Genomic DNA, 26,363 nt, shown 5'->3' on the forward strand with positions numbered 1-26,363 from the left:
TTTTGTTTCGTTTCGTTTTGTTTTATTCCTGGGACTGCTAGTACAGAAAGCACAGAGAGTTGGGGACATATTGACCTGAATCAAGTCACAACTCTTCCACTTAGTGACTGTGCCACCATGGGCGAGTCACGTGTTCTTTCTGAGCCTCCACTTCCACAGTAGGGAAATGCAGTTAGTAACATCTGCTTCCCCAGGGGAGTGTGAGAACCGAGTGGCCAGCAGGAGAGCGTGCCCAGCATGTGCCTGGTGCCCAGCAGGCTGCTCAGTGAGAGGGTGTTGAACTCGGGACTCTATCCTTCCTGCTTTGAAGAGCTCATCTGCCTTTCCGCCCCGGAGATGGTATGGTCAGCACTTTGCTTTGATGCAGGCACCTGCAAGTTCCTGGCAGCCTGGGATGCATTACTTCACCTTCCCAGGCCTCAATTTCCTCATCTGTAGAATGGGGAAACGATAGCACCTACTTTATAGAACTCTTGAGAAAATGAAATAAAATGATGTTCTTAAAATGTGGGAGGTTAGCAGACATCATCATTACCATTTTCCCAGATGTGGTGAAGTCTGAGTCTCTGAGCCATCAAACATCTGGAATGCGGAAATGCCAGGAGAGGTGTCGACTGCATTTCAGTTTTGTTTGGACTCTTTGCTCATACCGGCAGATACTTACTGAGCACCAGCTGGGTGGCAGGCCACTTCCTCACGCATCAGTCCTTGACCTTGGGGTTTACAGAGATTTTACGCATGGCAGAGAGGCCTTGGGACAGGAGGTGAGGCAGGGCGGAGGGGCCGCAGTGAAGGTCAGAGGAAGTGGTGGCCGTCTGCCATCTTCCAGGAAGGAAGCCAGCTTCTCAGCCATGTGGCTGTATCTCGGAACAGTGGCTCTCTCCGACAGCCCCTCTCCTGCCACCTCCAGAAAAGCAAGACCGGGAGAAATTTCAGGTTAAAAATCAGCCCTCAAATTCCACTGTGGTTATTCAAAGGAGAAAAAGAGTGAAAATCAATGCCAACCGGGTCTCTGGTTCTGCAGAGCAGTCGCTTCTTGTTTATAACCCAAAGGGATCAATAAGAGATGCTTCTTCTGGTCCATTTTCAAAGCTCGATACCATGGATGCAATCTGGCTGACAATTATGAACAATCAGTTATCTTGTACAGTCGCTCCCGCCGCCAGCCGCCCATTCAGGCAATCATGAGCTATTACCCAGGGGGGTGGCGTGGCGAGGGGCTGGCTCCCACGACACATTCAGCAAGCATCACTCCGATGCAAACAGGATGAGTCATGGAGAAGTTATGAATGCTTCAACGCAGAAGCCTGGCTTCTGGAGTTTTCAGCCCCATCAGCCCCAGCATAGGTTCCTATCTCTGGCGTTGGCAGACTCAGAGGCCGTGTGACTAGGTTAGTACTTGCAAGAGTTCAGAAAATCAAGCATTCAAAGGGACGTCTCCATGACACAAACATCTGAGCTGGGTAGTGAAAATCTTGGGGTGCCTGAGCTAGAGCTTGGAGCAGCCCCATACGGAGCGGCTGAGTGCCTAGGACCTCAGCCCCTTGTGGGTCATGGATCGCTCTGAAAAACTGGTGCAGGCTCTTCACCTTCCTCTAGAAAATTGCTCAAATACCCCAAGTTTTGCATATGACTTTAGGGGGCGGTGTCTATGAAACCTGGGGTAAGAATATCAAGGCAAGGATTTTGGAATCAGATCCATCTTAATGCCTTAGCGTTTGAAAACTGTGATCCTGGGCTGGTAACCTTAGTTCCCCAACCCGCAGTTTCCCCCTCTCTGGGAATGGTAACAATGTCTGCCTAATAGAATTGCACGATGACCCATGTGTAACCCATATGCCTAGCAGGTAGCAAGTGCTTAATAAACACTAACTAGTATCACAACTAACATGAATAATAACTATTAGTAGGAGACAGCTCTATATCCTATACTCTCTATATACTGCATCCTATATAATGGGTCTACCTCACAGACACAGTTAAGAAGGTATCACTTCAAAAGATGTGCATGAAGCATTCAGCCTAGATTTGGCACATTGTAGGTGTTCAGTAAGTAGCTGGGTTTTTTTTTTTTTTTTTTTTTTTTTTTTTGTGTGTGTGTGTGTGTGTGTGTGTGTGTGTGTGATTATGGTTGTTTACATATTTTTTACTAGTGAATTTTACTGATTCTTCCCTGGGTACCTTCCATCTACCCAGGGCTGGTTTGGGGCTGAGGGGGATTCTGAAAAGTCCCTGGCAGCAGGCCAGTGACAAAGATCATGGTGCCCATGATGGATTCTGGCAGGGCGGTGGAGGATGAGGAGACCACAAAACAACCAAGCTGCTGGTCCAACTCTGTAGTGGATATGCTGTGTGACCTTCACTACGTTTGTTTCCCTCTCTGGACAGCACTTTCCCCAAATGCATGGTGAGGGATTGAGGTTGATGATCTCCAGTGGTCTAGGCTTTCTTTGGCTCAATCCATCTACCTAACTGGTAGAGAGATTTCCTGTGGCTGACACTGAGTGTGGACAGATGTGGTCTGACACTGAGAGTGGGTGAGGAAGAAGTGACAGGTGGGGCAAAGGTGAGGAATTCTTGTCCTTTGCCTTCTCCTTTCCCTTGAAAAAGCCAGGCTCGCTGCAGCCAGTGTTTCCCCACACCTCCTGGCCATTGTGGATCGTCCCCTCCCATCACATCTGAGAGCCTTCAGGAGGCCAGGAGCCATAGGAGCTGGTCTGCGCACCTTTGTATTTACAGCTCCTGCCCACATGCTGCCACATAGTAGGCAGTCAATATCGATTTACTGAAGATATGAATGAATGGGTGGAGGGTCAGATGGATGAAGAGATGGATGGAGAAGTCAAGAGGGAAAGTAAAGACTGTCTGTAGAGCCAGCCCATTATAGTTGTGTGTTCAAAGGAAGTGAACAGGGGGCAGAGCCCTCTACTGAGAGATCAATGTTTTGTGTCTGTTGGAAGGCATCCCATCTCTGAATCAGAACCCAGGTCTCCTGCCAGCTCAGGACATTGCCAGTGGGAACCGGAGGGACCATGGGGTCCAGACTCACCCTCCTGTACACCCTGCCCCCGCCCTTCTTCACACTGGATAGCAACCTTGTGCTCTTACTGTCTCTAAGCCCTAACCCATCTTGCTTTCAGGAAATGATCTAATCCTTTCAGGAGCACCTGAGGCTTAACTAGATTCCATTCTTGGGGTTATTTGCATTTTAATGACCAGGAAAAAAAATACTTTAAGTCCAAGAGGTGATGCAGACACTGTGTGACAGCCAGCCCTGCGTGGAGGCTCTTCCTGGTGTGCAGAGAGCAGGCTCTGATAAAGGAGAGCTGGCCCCCGCTGGTTGATGTCCTGCAGGCAGGTCTGTGGGCCAGGCAGCTTCTCTTCCCATCCCCACCCCAGCACCTACTATTCCAAAAAGCATTCTTTATCTCCAGAATAGGGCTCAATGGGAGCATCATGGCAGCTTCCAGAATCCAGTTGCAGGATGCTTGTACGCCCCCTCCCCAGCCTAGGGTCCCTTTACCTGCTCAGGTCACTAACCTGGCAGGAAGACCCCATTCAGCACCCTCCAACGATGAGCTTCTGCAGTGATGGGACAGGAATAGCCAGGCTGCAAAGAAGCCAGAGTGGGTTTGCAGGCAACCTCCAGCCCCTTCCTGTCATCAGGCAGGTGCTGGTGGGGAGGGGGAAGGGAGGAGGGCAGGCATGTGGTACCAGAAAAACAGCCACATGAAGTGTCTGTGTATTCTCAGTGTAAGCAGTCCTCTAAAAGGCCCAGATGGATATCAGCGACCCTAAAGGGAACCCTGGGGTGGAGGGGGTGGATGGAGAGGGGCTGAGAGGAAAGAGGCCTTTTCCAGGCCTCCCTCCCTGGCCCGGGGAATTGCTCTCCCAATGAAAAGCAGGCCCACTTTAGCCTAAGTAGCTGGTCTGTGCAGTGCATTCATCTGGTATTCATGAGCCTGGCATTAACTCTAATGGCAAGGCACCACAGACTCTGGCTGTGATACTCAGCATGGCCTTGCCGCTCTCTCCCCCGCCACTCTGTGATTTCCCATTAGTGAAATGAACACGCAGAACGCAGATGACAGTAGCTCAGACTGCCAGGTGCGGGCGCGTGCACACACATGCACACGTGTCTGCACATGCAGTCACATTAGGCTGTGTTCTGTCTCAGTGCCTGGGTGAAGGTGACAGGAAAGTCACCTCCAAACCCAGCTAATGATTCCTAAGGATCTGCTTGGGTGCCACCACATCATAGAAAGCTAGAGAGCTACAGAGGAAGCACGCTGAGCTGAAGTCAAGGGATTTGGGTTCAAATCCCAGCTAAGAGCTGATATCTGCTCTGTGTCACTATGCCCCTGGCACCATGCCATGTGATTATGAGCTTTACCTCCTCAAATTCTCGAGACACATGTTCAAGTAGATAATATTACCCCATTCTACAGATTAGGAAACGGAGACCAAGTAACTTGCATGGCAAGCTACAGCTAAGAAGCAAAGCTGGGATTCAAACAGATCTGCCAGATTCCAGCCAAATCACAAGTTGTTGCTGTCACTGTGCTCCTCATGAACCTCCTGACCCTCTTGGAGCCTCAAGAAGGAAGCTCCTTCCTCCCCTGCTTCCTACTCAGCATTGTTATGAGGCTGGCAGGTTACATGTGCAAACACACCCACTCACTGAGATTTTGAAGCCCCTTGGTCCACGTTGAATTCTACACCAACGGGTCAGACGATCTGAGATACCAGAGAGCATTCTGGACGTTCTTACTCTGCAGACTGATAACTTGAGAAATGCCCTTTTCCATGTGACCAAGAGCGGAATGGATATGTTGTGGAAGAAGCAGCTCGGGAGACTTGGCAATGCCTGAGGGACCCACGGTGCGGCGTTTCTGAGAACTTGCACCTTGGCTTCCCTGACTCATTGCCTGGATGGAGGAAAAAGCCAGTGAGAGGCATCTGACCCAGCCCTGGGCTCTTGCTCACAAAAAAAGAACCAGTGCCCCCCATTCCTCTTCTTTATCTTGTCGCCAACCTTCCAGGTCTGTTTTCCAGGGCCCAGACCACCCGGGTCAGAGCCCACGGAGAAAGCATGAGTGGGCTTTCTGAGAAAAGGCACTGGGAAGCAGGAGGCTGGCCTTCCTGTGTCTCAGAGGCCTGGCCACAGGACGGCAGAAGCCACCAGCTCTAGGATGGCCTGGTAAGACTGAGGCAGCCGTATTTCCAATCCACGGAGCAGGCCCTGCCTCCCACCATGCTACGCATGAGCAAAGCCGCAGCCACCTGCGTGGTGGGGTTGGAGGGGTGCCCAGCTTGCCAGTCTGTCACCTCCACTCAGAAATGTCCCAGCTATGGGCACACATGTGCCTTCCAAGTGAAAGAGGCGCCGGGAGACAGTTGGATGATAAAGTGGATCTGCGGGGCCCTTTGGCCCACCCCAGGGCTGCCACAGAAGTGCAGGCCCCAGGGAAGATGAGCCCGCTGGAGCCACCGTTTGGGGGAAGCTCCCTCATACTCCCTCTTTCTGCTCAGGCCCCAGGAGCAGAGGAGCCCCAAGCTTCCCTCCCTCACTTTCCTCTTCTCATCTCTCTTCGTGAGAGATTCTGCCCCAAGCCCTCATGTGGTCACGTCTGGGTGTATGCGCCAGAGAATATTTATAAACATGTGTGTATGCATATCTATACATGTGCATGCATGTGTGAGCACGTGGAGATGTGTGTGAACATGCACATGTGTATGTAAGTACGTGTGCATGTTTATGAGTGTTTAATCCAAGCATGAGTCTATGTATTTGCATGTGTGTGTGTGCAATCTCAGTTGAGTCTCGTCCTTACTCCTTTCCGTGCCTGGGTAATGGGGCTTCCCAGACCCTGTTCTTGGCTTTTGCCTCCTGAGTCTACACTCTCATAGGAGACCTCATTTTTGTTTTGTTTTGTTTTCTGGTTACCTCACAATTTCTTTTTATTTCTTTTTTTTCTTTTACATATGTGTCCTTATCCCTTCATTAAACTCCACCCCCATTCATGCCCCACCCCCCTGTGATCTGTGTCCATTGATTAGGCTCATATGCATGCACACAAGTCCCGGTTGGAGATCTCAGTTTTGTTCATGGTTTCTTTTCTTTTCCTATAAGGATAAAAGTCCCAAATCCGTATCTCCAGTCTCTGACTCTTCCAAGTTCTAAAGCCTTGTTCCCAATGGATGATCTGAGCACATCTCAGAGCCAATGATCCCAAACTGTCCCTTATCGCCTTCTTCCCCAAAGCAGATTCCCTCCAGCCCTAACTATGCCCGAGGCGGGCCTCACTGCACTCCCAGCCTCCGTCTCTCACTTATTGCGGAGGTTGTGACTCCTTCCTGTGCACATGACCTCCTCTATCTTCACCCCCGCCATCCCCGGCCGGCCTTTACCCCACACGCCCTTCCACGCACCAGCCCCCTCTGCCTCCCTGCATCCAGGCGTCTGGCCCCAGTGCACAGGGGAGAGAGCTCAGGGAGAGAGGAGTTCTTTTCAGAAGCATAAGCGGGATTATAACACTTTCAATTTCAAAGCTTTTGCCGGATTCCTGTGGCCTTGGGAGTCAGCTACACCTAAACCAAATCTCCCCTCTGCTGTTCGCTACCTGTGGACCCTGCCCTGTTACCAGTCTCCTCTGAGCCACATCGTGGATTTCACTGAGTTCTGATGAAAACAGAGCAACACAACATGCAAAGGTACCGCCAAGTGTCCTTTATGTAATATATATGTTATAGCAATATGTTTTATTCTCTTATATAAATATGTATAGGTATTATATAAAATATGTATTTTCTCAACTTCAGTCCCTTGGTTTGGGGGAGAAGGTGTGTGTGTGTGTGTGTGTGTGTGTGTGTGTGTGTGTGTGTGTATACGCGTGCTGAATTTGCAAATATGTAGGAAAATGAGGGCTGCATATAACTGCATATAACTGCATGAACAGAAATACTTTTATTTACCTATTTTGTCATTCATTCATTCATTCATTCATTCATTCAGCATTTCTTGACCTTACTTTGTATCACATGTTGGTTCAAATGTATCAAAAGACCCATGTTCTAGCCCTTAAGTATCTGACACCATTTATGAATCTCTCTCAAATCATAAGTACAAAGAAAAGTCCAGCTTTGTCTGTGAAATCCTAATTCCCTGTTCAGTTGGAATTCGTGGGGGTGTAATAATGTTTTCAGGAAGGACAGACTGGTCCTGGCCCTCTGTCACCGAGGGCCCCCTCCCTTGACTTCTTTGCCCTGGACATCAGCAGGCGCCACAAGGCCCTTCGCAGCCCGCAGTCCTGGCCTCTGCCCTGCTTTGCTCTGGTGAGTGTGAAGCCCTGGCCAGTGCAGATGGCATCTGGGCAGAGGGGCTGAGGCGGGGCGAGGCCCCTGCCCGCAGACCCCCGGGGAAAGCCAGGCTTGCGTTTGTTGGGGGGCAGGAGGTGGAGGTCGATGAGACTCCATCAAACTGAAGTCTCTCCAATTTACTTTCAGGAAGGAGCTCCATTAGCGCGAGCGTTTGGGGGGAAAAACAAAAACACTAATCACCATTCGAAATGTACATGCTATTTCCCATCTGGCGTGCGGAATTGGATCGCCTCGGAGTCTCGGGAAAATGCGGCAGATGGGCTGGGTTTGGAGCTCGTCTCCCCGCACGCAGTGGGGAGAGAGGAAGAGACTTGGCGCGGGGAGCTGGCCTGTGTGAGGGACGGTGGGCCCTGCCGGCCCATCAATGGGCCCTGGAGGAGCCCTCCCTGCCCGTCAGATGCCTGATGCCGCCCGCCCGAGCAGCTGTGCTGGCTGCCCCTGCAGCTTCCAGTCCATTCTGGGAGGCAGTGGCAGCTCTCCGCTTGCAGACACTCTACAGTTCGGGCAGCGTGGTGCCGGGGGAAGATTCAGGGCGTCAAAGGCTTGTGGGAACTGCATCCTCCTGTGCAGAAGGGGCCAGTTGCTCACCAAGGATCACAGTGAGTCCTTCCAGAGTCACCAAGAGGCTCACGTAGGTTCCCGGGGGCACTTGGCACGATGCCTGCACACATCATTACTTGGCTTGGATGCCCCCAAGCAGGAAACTTAGGGGTGTTCTAGACAGGATGGGGGCGTGATGGTAGCCTTCTGCTGGGGGGGGGGATAGGAGAGAGGGGGGAGGAAGAGGGGAAGCCCCCCAGATTTAGGCAAGAGGAGTCCCCATGCTGCACCACTGCAGAGGAGCTTGTGTGTCACAGACAACAGCTCATTCTGTGACCTTTGAGTGGAGTCAGAAAGGAAAGGGGTGCGTGCAGCAGGCAGGAGGCTAAGACAGCTCCCAGCCGCGGAGGGAAAACAGGGCCCTGGAGAGAAGGACCGAGACAGAGGGCTTGAACATTCCTCTCGGAATCCTCCACTGGCAGCATCCCTTCCAGAGCGGACGGCCTCGCCCCCTCCTCCCTCTGACCCCGCAGATGACTGCTGTCCTATCAGAGGGCAGGATGCCACCAACACCTTTCTTATCAGTGGTGACTTTCAGCCAGCATCTCTGGGGCAGCCCTCCCCTCCACATCTAATTAAAGGGAGGAAAGTAATTAAGGAAGGGCATGTAACAGTCCCTGTAACACCAAACAAATGGCGCCCCCGCCCCCTCCCCCACTCCGGATCCATAAATATGACATGCAGAACAACGCACTGCAACACCGAATTGTTTATTGCTTGCTAAGCTGGAAAGCACTTGAATTAACCTCCTGCATAAGTGGAGTTAGGGAAGATCCAGGCATCTGTAAGTGGAAAGAGGACGCGAGCCAGACAGAGTCCTTGTCAGGGAATCCAGAGGATGTCCCCCCTCCCCCCTTCCCCCGCTCATTCCTAGAAGCATTTGCCTTCAAACTCAAGGGTCCCAGGTTCAATTCCAGTCAAGGGCATGTACCTTGGTTTCGGGCACATCCCCAGTAGGGGGTGTGCAGGAGGCAGTTAATTGATGTTCCTCTCTCATCGATGTTTCTAATTCTCTGTCCATCTCCCTTCCTCTCTGTAAAAATAAATAAATATATATATATATATATATATATATATATATATATATATATATATATATCAATAAAATATATTTTAAAAAAAATAAAAGAGCCACTCCTTAATCGAGCTCTGTGCCAAGGGCATAACAAACAGGGACAGGAAGAGGAAGAGACTGCATGCCCCGTGAAGCATGAATGACATGGTCCAGAGCGGGGGCTGCTGGGAGTCAAACCTGAACTCACCACCTCCTGGCCGTGCCTCAGTTTCCTCATCAGCAGAGTAGAAAGAGCAGTCCCTATCTGACAGGGCAGTTGTGTGGATTAGAAGAGGCATCACATGTAAAGTGCCTAGAACAGTGCCTGGCACACAGCAAGTGCCAACCAATGCCCATGATCACTGCTTACTTCTTACCGCCACTTGCCCCAGCATCCTTGTGCAGGAGCCACCGGAGGGTTTGGAGCAGAAGGGCAGCTCCCCCCTATGCATGCTGCCTTTGGAGAAGGTCTCTCCCACATGGTTTGGATCCAGTGTGTCCCCAACCACCACTGTCCCAGAATCCCCAGGGAAACTTCTTCCAATACCCATTTCCACGCCTGCCCCAGAACGACTGAGTCCAAGTCCCTCGGATAAATGATCACAAAGGATGTTTTGGGAGGATGGACATGTTCTGAAACGGGACTGTGGTGATGGTGGTGCAACGCTGGAAATTCACTGAAAATATCATGGAATCGCACGGTTGAAATGGATGGAGTTTATGGGATGTAAAATGATACCTCAATAAAGCCATTTTCAAAGACATCCCCTGGCGATTCTGTGAGACAGCTCAGCCTGGGAGGCGGGTCACACGGGGGCGGGGAACTCTGAGCCTGACTCCGAGGGCTGGGGGTCGATGTCGGGGAAGGGGTCGGGAGGTCCAGTAAATCCTGCGGGCATGAGGCGTGAGCAGTGCTCTCCTGGACGTAAGGTCGCTTCTCTGCGCCTACGCTGCTCTCCCATCTTTGTGAAGGAAGCCTTGGGCTTCCCTGAGGGCCCTCCCTCCTCGGGGCTCCCACAGCACCAGCTTCGGCCTGCCTGCCATGACAGCACTTGGCCTCACCCAATGTAAGGAGTCCTCAGAGTTCAAGGGCAGGTCCAGAGGTGCACAGACCAGGCAGGTATCTAACACCTCTGGGAGGGGCGGATGTTGCTTTAGAGCCCAGCTGGTGACCCAGGGCTCTGGCCTTGCACAGGCCTTCCCGGGAGCAGAGGCCAAACACGGCCTTCAACTCTTGGTTGCTCAGAAGCTGCTTTTGGGCGTTGTCTCCTCCTCCTCCTCCTCCTCCTCCTCCTCCTCCTCCTCCTCTTCCTCCTCCTGCTGCTGCTGCTGCCAGCCTCCATCCGTGCCTCTTCTCCTTGGCAAGGCTGGGAGCTGCTCACAGGGCCGACTTCTCCTTGCTCCCAAGCCCCCCACTCTGCCCCTCTGCTCTTCCTGAGTCACCGCAGCTCCTACCTGTCTTCCTCCAACCCCTGTCTGGGTTCCAAGAGCCCCTGGCCTGTCCCTCAGTCCCCTAGGTGGGTTCTCAAGCTCTCCTCTGTCCCATCGAACTCTCCACATGTTCCCTCAGTCCTTTTCTGTGACCCCAAGAGCTCTATTAGCATCTCCCCTGATGCTACCTGTACCCTTTGACCCCGACCATTTAGAAGCATGGATCACACCCGTGACCCCTGGGCCCTCTCCGTATCACCTCAGCCCTTCCTGGCCACCCCAGGACAGTAGGTCGCCAGAAACGCTTGTTGGAAAAGAACAAATGAGGGGAGCAGCTGTGCAGATATGTGGAACTAGCTTGAAGTGTGATCGGTGTAAAAGTGGTTTCCCTTGAATTATCTGGAAAATTGTTTCTATTTTTTACTCAAAGGTATGTGCACCGACTCAGCACAGCCTCCCTCCCTGCCACAAGCTGTGGCATTTCTGTCCACACCCCTACCCTTCTGTCCTGGCCTCTGGCCGCAAGAGCCAGCATGGTAGTAGCCAGCTAGCAGGCTCTTGACTCCCCTCCACACATCCCACACACAGGCTCTCTCAGGAGAGGAGTGGTGTAAAAGACCATCGAGGCCCCAACTGAGCTATGCTGTCCTATCCCACCATCCAAGGCCCAAAGCCCCTGACCCAACGCCTAGGAAACCCCGGCCCTCGGAAAACCAGAGGACCATGTCAGATTCCCTTGTACCTGGAGAAGAGCCACCAGAATCTTTTTAAAAATATATATTTTATTGATTTTTCACAGAGAAGAAGAGAGAGGGATAGAGAGCTAGAAACATCGATGAGAGAGATACATCGACTAGCTGCCTCCTGCACATCCCCCACCGGGGATGTGTCTGCAACCAAAGTATATGCCCTTAACCAGAATCGAACCTGGGACCTTTCAGTCCGCAGACTGACGCTCTATCTACTGAGCCAAACTGGTTTCAGCAAGCCATCAGAATCTTGTTCTCTATCTCCATTCCTTGGTTCCCAGGCTCCTTTGGGCTTCTCTGAGTGCCTCTAAGCATCATGGTGCTTGGTAGGGACGTTCCTGCATGCTCAAGAGCTAAGGGACTGGCTGAGTCAATAGCATGAAATGAAGCCAAATCAGAGCAATGAGGCTGTGGCCACTGGCACCTGTCCCAGTCTGCCCATTTACTCAACCCAGCCCAGGTGTGGGATGCGGCTGGGATTAACTGATTGGCAGCCACCCTTCCCCATCACACAGTCCTCCTGGCACCTCAGAGATAACACAGAGCTGTGTCTGGCTCCCGGAGCTGGGCCTCCTCCATCCCTGGTCCAGGGCCCCCGCCAAGCCTCCGCTCCCTGCTGCCTTTCGCAGCTGCAGGCTTCTGCCCTCTGGGAGGCCCGGCTAAGCCACTAGGCTTCTGAGCCTCGGGACTTCCGCTCTGCTTGAGGCTTCCGAAGGCTCCCAGCTCTGCTTGGGGATGGGGACAGGGTGTCCCTTTCTAAGTGAGACCTCCTGAATTATGTCTCAGGTCAGAGGCTGGAGAGTCCCTGGGGATGAGAGGATGCTGGACTGAGATTCAGAAAGGGCTCAGGCTTATCACCAAGGTCAGGACCAAGAGGAAGCTCAGGTGGGTCGGGGGAGGGCTTGATGGGGAAGAGAGAGCCTGGAGAAAAATGTTCAAACCTGGCAACAGGTGTGGGGTGAAAGCTCTCGGCTCCCTTCCTTCTGACAGCCAGCCTGTCCACTGCATGAGCACAGAGGCACCCGCCCACCCAATACACACCCTCAGTGACCCTTCCACTTTGGTGGGCCCGTTTCATGTAGTGTTGGGTGTGGGGGGATTAGAGAGATGGCTTGACATGTATCATTTCCTCCTGAGCCCCTCCCCAGCCCATTCACACACACCCCAGTGGGCCCTGGAAGGCTGGCAGTGAGTGTGTGTGAGTGTGTGTGTGTGTGTGTGTATGTATGTGTGTGAATGTGAGTGTGGTGTGTGTGTGTGTGTGTGTGTGTGTGTGTGTTTGTGTGAGTGTATGAACACATCGCCCTTCCTACCAGAGAGGCTCACAGGAGAGGGTTTTCTTTAGGGTCTGTTCAGGAGTCCGGTACGTTCATGCTGCAAAGAGAGTTGATCACTAAGTGCAACACGCCCTGACCACTTGTCCGGTACTATGCTATACGTGTTATATGCATTCATTTATTTAATCTTCACAGCAACCCTGCAGGCCAGATGCTATTATAACTGCCATTTTACAGTCAGGAAACAGAGGCAAAGGAAGGTAGGTAAATTGCCCTGGGGGAGTAGGCTCGTAAGAGACAGGGCAGGTGGGAAGCCAGCCTGCCTGGCCCCTGAGTTCACATTTTCACTCGTGGTAGGATGCTAGAGGATCTGTGTATGTGTGTGTGTAATGTAGGCATGTTCCTGTACTGGAGTGTTTCCCCTTGAGTGTGGAAAGGCCAGTTGCCCTCTCCTATAGGCCTGCCCAGATCCGTTGGGTGACACTTGCAGAATTTGCCCCTTCCTCTCCCCGCAAACAGCCTGGAGCTCTCTGCTCGCTGCCCAGGCTGCCCCACTGCTGCCCAGCTCCCAGAGGCGTGTGCTCAGGTCCTCAGTGTCTTCCCTGCCCATGGACGAGGCTTCAGGAGGAAGAACAGCAAAGGCCCATGTGAACTCTGAGTGCTTGGGTGTCGGGGGAGTTGATTTCTGAGACTGGCTGCAGCTGGATAGTTGACCACTCCCAGCCCCATTCTGGGCACAGACACCAGGACTTCATTTGGCAGTTGCTGGAGTAAAGTCTTTCCCAGAGCACGGCGGGATAGGACTGTACCATCAGGGAGCTGCTGAACCAGGAGGCGGGGGCTGGGCCCGGCCTGATCGGACACCAGGTCATGGGGTGTCAGGCCCCCAGCTTCTACTCCCCTCAGGAGCTGGGTCAGCGAGGAAGCATCCCTTCCCAACAGCCTGCTGTCCCCACCTCCCCTGGGGTCCTCCTCCTGAGCGCTGAGAGCACGTGCTCCTCTCCACTCCCAGCTTGGCTGCCTGCCGCCTTGCCTGTCTTTCGGGCAGAGAAGCGCCGTACCTGTGTGCCAGAGAGGCACAGGTGTGCCTGCCCGCTCACACAGAGTACCACCTGCTGGAATCTTGGCGGAGGGCGGGCTTGGGATAGGATCCACGGGAGAGACAGTCTGTGGCATAATTAAGAGGGAGCAAAACACAAAACAAAACAGTGTTTTCTTTTCTATCACTTGCCCTAATTGTTTTCCCACTTTAAAATCCCGCATCAACTTTAATTAAGCTGGCCTCGGGCAGGGAAGTCTGGGAAACTTGGAGAAGTTCACGTGTTTATTTTCTTATCACTCGGTGATTGCATTTCGTGGCTCTCTCTGTTTTTCTCTCTCAGGAGGAATGGTGGCAGTCTTCTGCCCGCGGGAGGACAGGTGCAGACAAGAACCGCTCATTGCAGTCTCCGAGGGAGACATTTCTCCAGAAAAATCTACCGTTGGCCAACTTCTGCTCTAGTTTTGGCTCATCTCCCCCTCCCTCCAACCCCTGCCTCCTGCTAGACCCGGCACGGGCAGGGTGTGGCAGAGGGGAACACTAGTTAAGCAGCTGAGAGAGCACTGGACTTAGAGTCCAGAAACTTGGGCTGGAAGCTCCGTTTTTCCCACTTTTTTGTTGGGCACAGGCCATTCATTCATTTATTCACTTGTTTGTTCGTTTGCTCATTCTCTCATGTATTCATTCATGCAGTCACCCCCTTGCTCACTCACCATGCATTTGCTCATTTGTCTCTCCCTATCATACTGAGCCTACTTCTGCCACCACCAACCCCAGCCTCCACCCCCAGCCCCAGAAAGTTATTTGTGGGGAAGTTATTTGACTCTGAGCCCATTTCTTCATTCCTAGGTTGTTTCAAGGACAAAGAGATCGCGTGAATGAAAGTCATGTGGCTCCTGGCTCAGTGTGGTGGCATCGCGTGGCAGCTCTGAGTTACGCCCATCATCAGGCCTGGGCTCAGGACTTGGGCTTTTGCTAACAAGTCAAAGGCCTGGGCCATCTCCAGGGTCAGGAACATTAGCTAAGTCCTGAAGGTTGCTGAATTTTGTGATAAAGTGGAGGAGAGAGAGCTGGGGGCTCTGAAGGACACCTGAGTGGCTGACTGGGGCACCCTGGCCTGGACCAGGAGGTTGGATGGTGTCTGAGGCTCAGCCTAAAAAGTGGCTGAGGACAGGAGAAGCAGGCAGGTGTCTGCTCAGTCTGGGGGGTGGGGTGGGGTGGGGGAGGCAGTGGATGAATGGCAGAAGGAGTGAGTGAGTAAATGAGTGAATGGGTGATTAGGTAAAGGACAAATATCAATGAAAGAGTGAACAATTGAGTGATTAGATGAAAGAGTAGATGACTAAGTAAATGAATAGATAAATGAAAGTAAGTGGGGGAATGTGAGAGAATGAATGAATAAGCAAATAAGTAAGAGAATGTAAGCAAATAATTACGAAAACAAGTGAATAAATGGATGAATGAGTGAATGCCTGAGTGATTGGGTAAATTACTCAATTAGGGAACCATTGAATGAATGGATGAGTTGACAAATGGACAAGGGACTGAGTAAATGAATGAATGGACGATCCTATGAGAAAAATGAATGAATGGATGTGACAGAATAAATGTCTGAGTGAATGAATGAGTGATTGCATGAATACATTAATCAGGGAATGACTGAATGACTTGAACGAGTGAAAAAGTGACTCTGGTAAGGGAACCCGCTGCGAGGGAGAGGCAGGTGATGTTTTTCTGCAGGCAGTCCTCCCCTCCCCCTACAGCAGCAAAACCCTGCCGGCTGGCTCCCAGACCACCGGCGACTGTTCCATTATGTATGGATACAAACAGGATTGCCATGTATCATTTACTGCGCCACCAGAACTGCACCCGGACTATTGAAACGCAGATGTCAGTAAAGTAACGTATCTCTGGTGGCTTGTCTACCTGTCGCCCTCACTGCTGAGAAATAACTCCCAGCAGCCAGTTAAGCTAACAATAAACACAGGAATTGACTTCAGAGGGAATGAACTTGCTGGACTGTTGACAAAAATCTAAGGTGATGCAGTCTGCACTGGGCTTGTGGTTTGCTCAAGTGGCAGCCAGCTACTGCCCTGCTTCTTCCTTCTTGGGACAGGGATGAGGACAAAGGCCCCAGGCTGTTAAAAATGTCCCTGTCCCTGGGCCCAGGGGCAGGTCACAGTATCCTGTGAAGGGGGCTAAGGCTGGCTCCTTCGATTGGCACGAACTCTGATGGGGAGAGAATGCTGTTAAGAGTAGGTACGAGGGAGGCCCCTCTTCTTCCTCCCTGCTCAGGCAGTTAGCAAAGACCAGGCAGCCGGCAGCTGCCTCTTTCTGGTCCTGGACCCCTCCAGGATGAGATGGGGGTGAGAGAACCTCTCCCCCCATTCACACCAAGGCACAGCATTGAAGGTGCAGGCTGCTTCCGGGACATCAGGAGAGTGGCCGGAGGCCCCTGGCTTCAGCGTCCAGCCACCACCGGCAGCCTGCCCACCGGGCAGCCTGAAGGGAGAGGAAGGTAGGCAGGCTTCGGCAGAGGGCACTCAAGTCCTAGGAATCTGCACTGGGCTAACCGCACGCCTGTGCTCCTTGGTTTCCCAGGGAAGCGGAGATCATGAATCTCGGTAACTCGAGCCCAGGGCCTCATCACTCACGGTGATTGTGGGGGGATTGAGAGCCGGAGTGGATGAGTCTAACAAAACATGCACACGGGGGACTCATCCAGTGAGCCTGCTTGGCCACCACTACACTCCCCACCCCACCCTGCCCTGCCCCCACAGAAGCTGAGGGTGAGGCGTGGGGGGGGGGGGGGGGGGGGGGGAGAAGGGTTTGGGGGAGGGGCTTGGGAGTGGCCCAGAGAGGCCACAGCCTTCTCCACTTACCCCCACCTGTGAGCTGGTAGGAGACATGAATCTGGCTGGCAGTGACTTGGGCCAGCTCTGCTGCGTGGTTTTTTTTTTTTTTTTTTTTTTTTTTTTTTTTTTTTTAAGATGTTAATGAAATGCAGGAGTACTTGTCCTTTCAGACAGCGGCCCCTTTTATTTTGGGATGAAAAGCTGCATTAGTCTGAATGAGGTTTGGAGGCCTCATAAATCCAGCGCTGGCTGCCTCCTGGGGGAGTGAGAAGCCCAGGCTTGGCTGGTGGGTAGACTTGTTTACCAACAATTTGAAAAGCCAGGATTGGTGGCTCCCAGTCCCCAGAGATGAAGCTTGAGATTGTGCCAGTTCTGGTGCCTGCTGGTGGCAGGACAGCCTGGGCAGGCGCATGAGACAGGGAGAGAGGGCTGCAGGCTTCCAGGGACTACGGAGCTCCCCAGTTGGCTCCAGTAAAGGGCTCAATTCTATGCTACTTGAGCCTTTCCTTTCTATTGTACAAGCAGCCAGAAGCCCCGGGGGGCCTCCAGCAGAGGGGACAGGGGACAGGGGACGGGATCTTCTTTGAGAGCCTGTCCCCCCTCAGCCTATGCAGGATGGGGGTCAAGCCTAAAAACTTAGGAGGCAGGTAGGCCTGCCTGTATATACTGGCTCCTCACCGCAGAGAGCGCTTGGTAGTGATAGCCAATCAATATTAGAGGAAGGAAGAAAGGAAAGGAGGAAGGAAGGAAGGAAGGAAGAAAGGAAGGAAAGAGGAAAGCAAAGAGGGAGGGAAGGGAAGCAAGGAGGGAGGGAGGGAAGAAGGTAGGGAAAAGGGGAAGAAAGAAAGGAAGGAAGGAAGAGAGGGAGGGAGGGAAGGAGTTAGGGAAAAAGGGAAGAAAGGAAGGCAGGAAGAGAGAAAGGCGGGAGGGAGGGAGGAAAGGAAGGTCATATACTGTACCAGCTTGTGACTTTGTACCTCTAATATCTATCTGAGGCTCAGAGTCTTCATCTGTAAAATGCAAACAGCACACAGGTCCTATCACAGCCAGCTGTGGAGAGGGTTAGATGGAGCGATGCATGCAAGGTGCATTGAGTATGTCACCCAGAACATAGAAAACATGTAATAGATACCGGTGGCCGTCATCATCATTGCTGTTGTTTTTGCTACAAAGCTTCCCACCCTCTGCCCCACTGGGAGGAGCAGGCTGCTGTCAGTCCGGGAGGCCTCTGTGTTACACAAAGGCTTGCGGCTAGTTCCAGAAGAAGGCCCAGCCCTGGGCTGGGGGCAGCCGGCTTCCCTCCGGCCCCAGGCTCCAGCTGGCTGCCAGGCCCAGCGGCTGAGCCCAGGGCCCCTGCAGCTGGAGGCTGTTCCCCACTGAAGCAGAGGAGAGCCTCCTTCCACGCAGTGCAGGCAAACGCCTGCCCACTCTGAAGTGCCAAAGGGCAAGGTCCAGCCCATGCTGCTTCCCTGGGGGTGGTCAGGGGCCCCTAGGTGACAGGGCCTCAGCCCCACCCCCCACCCCCACCTTTATCCATTCACTTCTCTAATACTGCTCTTCTGCTGCTTTCTTGGAGGTTGTTTCTCTTCTTCCCGCTCCCACATTCATCTCTCCCTCCCACTGGCCTTTCCCCCTGGGCTGCAGACCTGTCCCTCCCTGGAGTCACACCTCTATCCTCTGCTTCTTCAGTATCTCAGCCAGGCCATTGTTCCCTGCCCCCTGCCCCTCCTATGGCTAGAGACTGCCTGCAGGACAGACAACCCAAACAGAACTAGTATCCAGGCTTCCCCCCTCCCCATCCCCTCACCGCCCTTGAGCACCATGGTGACTTAGCCCTTTTAGGCCTTGAGTTCAGGTGCTGTCCATCCCCTTTCCACCCCCACCCCAACCCCCTCAGGGCACCGGGATGTTCTTTCAAGAACAGCCTGGACTTCTGGGTTCCTCAGAGCAACTAACACAGCTGTGGAGGCTGAGAGGTGATGGAGGTGAGATGTCCAGTCTTGAATGAAGAGGCTCCTCCAGCTTCCCCCCAGAGGACAGGCCTTCTGCTCCTCTCCAGTGCTCCTGCTTGCTGGTGCCTACTGCGGGGAGTTCCTCTCTATCAAGAGGTGGCAGCTGCTGCTTCCCTGGCTCTGGTCTGCAGGTCCTTCCCTCTGGTCTCTTGGGTACCATTTTCCAGTGGCTGCTTGGGAACCCAGCCGTTCCTGCTCAAGGGTGAGGAAGGCCCAAGTCTGGTAAAGCCAAACCACAGGTACCACCCCCTTTGCAGGCAGATCTTTGAGGGGGGGCCTGAAGACCAGCACACCTTTCTCTTCTTAAGCAGAGAGCCCCGGGAATCTCTCCTCCTCCTCTCACAGCCACTTCAGGTGGGGATGTGGGGTGAGGGTGGGGGTGGGAGTGGAGGAGTCCCCTCTTAATTGGCAGGATTGGCCACACTGCAGTATCCACATCCCCACGCAATGCCCCGGTCCCCTATGCGCACACAGGATGGGAGAGAAAAGACAGGGAAATTAATAGACCCCATAGAGCTCCACTCATAGCCTATTTGTAAGAAAATTAAAGATTTGCTTTTCAGATGCTGGGGCCATGCTCCTACCAGACAGCTGGCAAATGGGAGAGATTGGGAATGATGGAATGGATCAAATTATTTAAATGAGAAAAATAAATTCACACACAGCCTAGCCGCTGCCTGTGACAGACCCGGTTTATTTATCTACTGTATCGGCACCGCTTTGTCTCTGTCAAAAAGGTCATTAAACTCGCCTAACTGCGTAATTCCAGCCTCCTGCTCCAGACTCGCTCCACAGCCCTTCCCTTCCCCTGACACCCAGCGCCACTTGAAAAAAAATTTATTATTGTTAATAAACAAGGTGGGTTTTTTTTTTAACCCTTCCTAGCGTACGCCCACACGGATCCTCCTCCCATCCCACGGAAAATTACAGTTTCTCTTTATCCTTTCTCAGGAGGAAAGGGAGAGGGGGTGCCATCCCACCCCTGCCTTGCAGGAAGAGAGGGATGGGGAGCCCCAGGATGCGTCTTAGCTGCCCCTCTGATTATAAGGACTTAGCCTCCTTCCTCCGAAGCCCCTGTCCTAGCGGAGCGCGGTGCAGTCCTGCCTCCCACAGCAGAGGGTCCCTGGGGCCTGGGCGGGCTCTCACTCCCCTACCAGCCTGCAGCTCCCTCAGCCCAGCTTGGGCAATTCCCTTTGAATTCTGTCACCCCCAGCCCAGCCCCAGCCCCAGCCAACTCTGATTCCATAAGGGCTGGGATTAGGGAGGGAACCCGTTGCTGGTCATTCTCTGGCAGCTGCCGTCCAGCCAGTCCCAGCAGCGAGCTAGCTGGACAGCGAGCCTCCGCCGACGGTGGGCTCCGGGTCCCTCTGCTCCCGGCGGCGGCGGGCGCGTCTCCTCCAGCAGGTCTGGCAGGTTGAGCCGCTGCGCTGCCGCGTCTCCCAGCTGCCGGTGCCAGCTCTCCGGCTCCGCGCCCGGCTCCCGGGCTCCGTGCCCTCGCAGTTGAAGGGACTAGGAACTGGCAGGCGGGTGGGGACGTCTGGGGATCGAGGAGGGTCCTCGCTTTAGGGGCGCTCCCCCCAAAGAAAACACAAAACCCGCGTCCAAGATCCCCTTCCCCGCCCCCTGCGCAGGTGTGAGCGCGCGAGTGTGGCCGCGGCTGGTGTGAGTGTGAAGTGTGTGTGCGCGGAGGGAGCGGGCGGCGCGGGAGGGAGGCGGGCGGCAGGGCGCGGGGCGGGGGCTGGGCGGGAGTGTGTGCGCGCGTGCAGCTCCACTCCGGGGCTTTGTGCGAGCCGGGCCGATAGCATCGGCGGCGGCGGGAGGAGGAGCGGCCGAGGCGCGTGCAGCCCGCCCGCCAGCGCCCGGCAGCCCGGCAGCCCGGGCAGGTGGGAGCCCGCGGGAGGGAGCCGAACCGACGCGAGCGGGAGTCGAGTCCGAGCGGGGCTCGGGCGGAGCGCAGGAGCCTCGCTAGCGGGCGGCCCGTGGGCGGCAGCCGGGCGGGCGGGGCAGGCGCCGGCGGGGCGGCCCCCCAGTAAGATGTGCGCGGCGCCGCGGGGCGCCCCCTACTCGCTTCGGCGCTCGGGAGCCGGGCGGCTGGGCCAGGCGGCGCCTCGGGGGCTGCAGCGCGCCCGCGCCTAGAGCTGCCGCCCCGGGGAGCCCGCCCGCCACGGCCGCGCCCCGGGCACGCTCGGCGGCGCCCAACGATGACCGCTCCCTGGCGGCGCCTCCGGAGACTGGTGTGGGAATACTGGGCCGGGCTCCTCGTGTGCGCCCTTTGGATCCCGGACTCGCGCGGGATGCCCCACGTCATCCGGATCGGTAAGCGCTCCCCGGAGCTGTGGTCTCCGTGCGCCGGGCGGGCGGGGACGGGAATGGGGGGCCTCTGGACACGACCCTAAGGGATTCCCTCCCCCCCAACCTTTCCTGGCGGTTAGGGCCGGCCCTGGAGCTCTTCCTGGTAAGGACAAAGTTCCAAAGCCGGGGTCACAGGCCTTACTTATTGGGAAGGAGGCAACCGGGCCGCGGGGGCCGAGGGGGCGAGGGCGCGGGGCCCTTGGAGCGCTCCCGGGAGGGAGGCCAGACCTCGCTGAGCGTTCCGGCCCCAACCCGAGTGGCGAGTGGCGGGCGCAGCTCCTGGCGCCTGCCGGCACGACAGGCTGCAGACCGAGTTCTGGGACCCGCTTCTCTGCGGAGCGGAGCCCTGGGGAAGGCGCCAACTTCTCTCCCCGCCTCGCTCCCCCGGGGCCCCTCGCCCCTGCCCAGGGCATGGCTCTAGCGGCCGCTGTGGGTACGCAGGGTATAGCTTCGCATGACCGGGCAGCCAGCTCCGCGCCCGGGGCCGCCCTTGGCGTTGGTGGCCCGCATTCGGCCCCGTGGCATGGGGCAGGGGAGCGGCAGCCCCTCGCGGCCCAGGCCTCTCGGGCCTGGGGCCTGGGGGCAGCGCAGGTGGAGGAAGGGAGCCATCGAGCCTCCCCAGCGCGAAGAAGAGAGGGAAGGCGAGGAGAGGAGGGACGCGAGCGGCTTTTAAAGTTAGCGGAAACCCCTCCGCAGCTGGCGGCGGCTGGCGGGGCTGCGAGCAGCTTTCCTGGGCTCCTGCGTCTCCGCATCTCTCCTCATCGCCAGAGATACTCACTCCGGCTTCAACTTTGTTGTGGCCAGCGCCCTGAAGGCATTGCTCTGGGCTGTGCGGGGTTGGGGGTAAGGGGTGGGGCGCTGCTTGTCCCAGGGCCAGGCGGGGCCTGGCCCCGCGGGAGCCTCCGTCACGAAGGCCCTGCACCCGCCGCCAGGCCGGAGACCTGGGCCGCCTGGGTTCGCGAGGCACAGCCGCCAGCGTCTGGCACGAGGCAGCGAGCGGGCAGCGCTTTGCTGAGCCAGAGCTGCCTTCCTCCCCTGTGGCTCTCCTCCAGGTGCGGCCCCTGGGTTGCCAGGGCGTGCAGGGAACCAGTGTCGGGTTTGGCTTCGTACTTGAGGATTTTCCCAGGAGGCGGTCAGATCGTGGGAATCTGTCTCCTCCGCCTCTCTCTCCAGGATCCCCAGACCCTCTGGAACTCGCTGTCTGGATGGTGGTAGACGCAGTGCCCTGGCCGGGGCTTTCATTCCGTGCCCAGATCCCGGCAGGTGCACATGGGAAGGCAGAGGAGCCCAGTGACTGAAACCCTTTGCAGTGCAGGGTGTTCCTGGCAAGCCAAAAATATCCCTGTCTCTGCCCCAGTGCCCAGTGTGGTCACCATTCTAGGGGCACGCAGCCCCTTGGTAGTGGGCCAGTCCTTTCTTTATTCCATGCTTCCTTCCCTCTGTTTTTTTTTGGGGGGGGGGGCTCTCGGGAGGAAATGGGGGAGGAAAGGTGCTAAGTGCTCGGCTCACGCATTGCAGGGTCCTCTTTCCTCTGCAGGGATGGGATGGGCATGCTCCCAGCCCGGCCTTAGGGATGGAGGTCTTTGGGGCCCCAGAAAACAGGAGCAGGGGAGGCCAGCTGCAGAGGAACCAGCGGAAGAGGGGCAGGATAAGGTACCCTCACCTGCCCCTCCCCCTGCGAAATGGACTTGCACCTCAGGGCCTGAGGGGAAGCCTCAAACCCGCCTGCCCTTTCTTGGGTTCAGCATGTAATAATGCAATTAAGGACAGCAAAGCCCTCTTCTCTTCTAATCTCCTTCTATTAAGCCCCAGGATTAATTAGCGTGTCGGCCCAGGCCATTTGTATCAGAGAACCTGGCCCCATTTGATTTTCAGCCGGAGGACTGGTTTGCCTTGCGGGTGCCATATGTGACCACCAGCGCCGTGCCAGTTTGGGCGGAGGATGGGAAGGCTCTGGGGCCACTGGGCTTCTCTGGAGCCTGCTGGGGAGTTGAACTCCCATCCTTCTGAGCCCGGGCTCAAGCCTCAGCTGGCGTCAGGCAACTACAGTGGACACAGCACAGAGAGAGAAAGATTCTCTTGCCGAAACCCAAACATACCGCCCTGGCTGGGCCCCATGCCATCTCCCCTTTCTCCTCCCTCCTCACCCCTGTGATCTCAAGGCTCTGGCTGGAGCTGCAGGAATGGAGGCCCCAGAAATTGGGCTCAGAAGTGTGCTGTGTCCCTGGTTCCCGAGATGGGTGCCTAAGCCGCTGGGAGCCGAATCCTTCTCCAGCAGGCAGGCAGGCAGGCAGGCAGGCAGGCGTGGCGAGCACCAGCCAGGGAGAGGGTTTCCTGCAGGTGTGCAAAGGACTCTGTGGGCTGGGGAGCAGTGTACCGCCCCCTCTCTTTGTGCCTCGTTTGGGGGCTGAAATCTCCTCTTAGACAAGGAGATGGATAGCCCAGCAGCGTGACAGAGTGTTCAAACAACCCGTCTTGAATAGATGAATTGCATTGCTCTGTCTTTTTGTAATTGTGTCTATCAGAGGGAGAGGTCAAGGCATTGATTGCTCGGATGGTTTGCAAGTAACAAAGGAGAGTGAGGGAGAGAGAGTAATTGGATTGTAGTCCGCGGGTGGAAAAATGATCATCGATTATTTCATATGAATATGTGGAAAGATGTATTCTGCGTGTGATTATCAGGTACTGCTCACTGAAGGTTTGCAAGGCATACTGTGCAGCATTTTGCTATTATTATCATCATCATCATCGTCGCTATTATTGTTCAGGTGGATGCTGGTCTTCAGTCATGGAAAGCAGTTTAATGCATGGGTCTTCTCAGCCAAAAGGGCCCAGGAACCTCATGTGGGGACCTGGATTTTCTGGTTACATGACTCAGAGCCTGAAGGGGAGGGTCCCTAGCCGGGGAGCCAGGAGCCCTGGTTTTTTGTGTGTTTTTTTCCCCCTCTATCTTCCCCCAGTTCACTGGCCCACTTTGTTCACATTGTGCTCTCCCTCAACCCAGAGCCTGTTTCGTTGGGTTGGCCGTGATGGTTCGGGCGATTTCGTGGCTCCCAGATTCCCCTTAGTGCAGGGTGGTGGGGATGTCTGCACCGGTGTGGATCTGCTGCTTAGATTCATCGTGGTTCATGGGGCTCCCTCATGTTACATACATGCTGTAGGATCGAGGGCCAGCCTGGAATTTGAAAAGGGAATCAGACAGCGGTGGCAGCAGCTGGGGAGCTCGAATGGATGGTGCTGATCTCTAGCCAGCCAGGGGTGAGGTTCAGAGCCAAATGACTGCAGAGACATAAAGCAGGTGTGCGTGAGTGTTTGTGTGTGTGTGGGCGGCGGAGGTAGGGGGGTGAGGGGGGGAAGACAGGGGCGGAGGGAACGGCTGCCTGAGCTCCCGACTCTCTGAGCATCTACAGGCGAAGTAGATTGGAGCTATGAGGCTCCCGGATCCTCAGTTGGGGGGCCCAGCAGGCACTTGCAGTCTGTCCCAGGGAAGTGAGGTACCACCCCGCCCCCCGAATTCCCAAACCAGCTCCATCTGCACCTCCTCCCATGATTTCTCCCAAATGGTCCTGAACGTTCATCTCTTGAGTTTGGAAGCTGCTGCCTGTAAAACAATGAGAAATCCCTCGCAGTGACTGGTGATGCGCTGAAACATCACCGCCTTGTAGAAGCAGACAGGAGCTGAGTGAAGATCAATAGGGGTTTCCCCCCTGGAAGTAAATAGCTCCAGACAAGACCTGGGAGTAGCCCGAGGGGTCTTAGAGAGCACGGACCTGAGGAATTTCTGCATCCACGTTCAAACCCAGCTGCTCCTGTCAGCCCAGGCATCCCTCCTTCTTCAGCTCGAGTTTAATTTCGTCTTAATTCTGCCTTGCGCTGCGCTAAATAGTCTTTTGACGTCGGGATGATCTGGGGTTTTTCAAGGTGCTTTATTCAGGGTGAGCCAGGCACTGAGTCCTCGCTAGACCCTCCCAAGGTCACTAGCACCCCCCTCCCTCGGACCCACCAGCTGATCTCAGAAATCAGCCCTGCTGGGTAATTTGAAAAGACTTTTCCGGGGGCCACTCCTCGGACCCTCCCCCTGCAGGAAAGCAAGGCTGCCCAGCTGCTTTTCGGATCCTTTGTGGGGCCTGTGGGCCTCCCTGAGTCACTGCGTTCTACCAGCACTCTCTGTCCCTGCCCCAGGAAACAGAGTCCGCTCCGTGGCGGGGGTGGTGCGGGGGGGTGGCGGGGAGAGGACAGGGCATTACAACAACCTCTCCTCTTGGGGGAGGGGCAGGGCTGTATGTGGAAGAGGCTGCAGGGCTGCCTCGGGTGCTCTTTTAGGAGGAGATACAGTTGTGCTCAACCACGGAGGCCAAGCTTCCTCCACCCTGTAACTGACAGCTGCCCTTGCCTCTGCCTCCCAGGGTTTTAGCCTGAGCCCCGCTTTGCTTGCTCAGGACCCTGCGGAGGGAACAGAAAGCCGCTGCTCCACTTGGCTGGGCAGCCGCAGAGAGGAGCCCCGAGCTCCCAGGCTCTGCCTGGCAACAGAGGGGACTGCGGCTCCAGGCTCAGGGCTCTCCCTCCGGGGCCAGCACCCAGCAGGCCCCGCTGGCCATCCCCAGGCTGGTGTGATGGGGTTGGAGCTTTGGCTGGGTGGGTGGGCCCAGGGCCTGACAGATGCAGATGGGGGGCCTTATGTGAGCTTGTGGCTTGAATAGCTCTTCTCCCAGGTGCTGATTCCCAGCAGTTGCACCAGGGGGCAGTGTGTCTGTGCCCAGGTGGCTGCTTGGGCCACGGCTCCTGCCTGGGGGCCCACCTTGGTCTGGAGCACAAATTAATAAAACAACAACCGTATGCTGGCCCGCACGTTATTTGAGCACTTAGCCACTGCTAGGCACTGTGCTAAGTGCTTTTCACACAACGACTAGTCATGTGGGTGAACAGTACATGGTCAATAAATGGAGCTGTTGCGTTTCCCCCATCAGCTTATGCAGTCCTAACCGCCCTGCAGGCATTGTTCCCATTTTGCAGATGAGAGAACTAAACTTGGCAAAGTCGCCTGTCCACCCTCACACAGCCAGTAAGGGATAAAGCAGGATGAGAACACCCCTCCTGTCAGCCTGACTCCAGAGCCTGCGCTTTTAGCTGCCTGTGTAGTTGGGAGATAGAAAACAACGGTTTTTGCAGGCAGCTGAGTGCAGTGCCCCACCCCCATGGTTCTGGGTGCTGAGTGGGGCGGGGCTGGGCTGTCTCACACTGTGGGCTAGGCCACATTAACCTTGCTGGTGCCAGGGAGACTGCCCTTGCTGATGGGCCATGTAGCAGATATGCTTCCTTGAGAGGAGAGGTTTGGATGGTGGTTCCCACCCTGGCCGCCAACACACGTTCTTATTGTGACTACACCCACCTTGTCCGGCCTTCTGCACTCTGCCCAGCACTTTAATCCAAGCCTGAAATAAAGCTAGGACTCTCCATTGAGTATGGCCAGTTTCTCTCCCCACCCCCCAGGAATGCCTCTGCTCTGGGGACTCCACCTTACATGTCCCCTGAAGCCATTAGGTTGTTCTCAAAGACATCCTCAGAGCCTTGAGGAAGTCCCAGGGCCTCATGTCTGGGTCTTCCCCTCATCTCC

General features: G+C 55.2%; 1 protein-coding gene across 1 annotated transcript in view; it reads left to right on the top strand.

Annotated features, from left to right (window-relative positions):
• Window positions 1-20,157: 20,157 nt before the first annotated feature.
• Window positions 20,158-26,363, top strand: part of GRIK3 (glutamate ionotropic receptor kainate type subunit 3) — a 192,182-nt gene continuing 185,976 nt past the window's right edge. The window contains exon 1 of the mRNA XM_036446690.2: window positions 20,158-20,713. Coding sequence (XP_036302583.1) covers window positions 20,599-20,713 — 115 coding nt within the window. The 5' untranslated portion in view covers window positions 20,158-20,598. The remainder of the gene's footprint in view (window positions 20,714-26,363) is intronic.

This window comes from Pipistrellus kuhlii, unplaced genomic scaffold (genome assembly GCF_014108245.1).
Source record: "Pipistrellus kuhlii isolate mPipKuh1 unplaced genomic scaffold, mPipKuh1.p scaffold_m20_p_2, whole genome shotgun sequence".
Taxonomy (NCBI): domain Eukaryota; kingdom Metazoa; phylum Chordata; class Mammalia; order Chiroptera; family Vespertilionidae; genus Pipistrellus; species Pipistrellus kuhlii.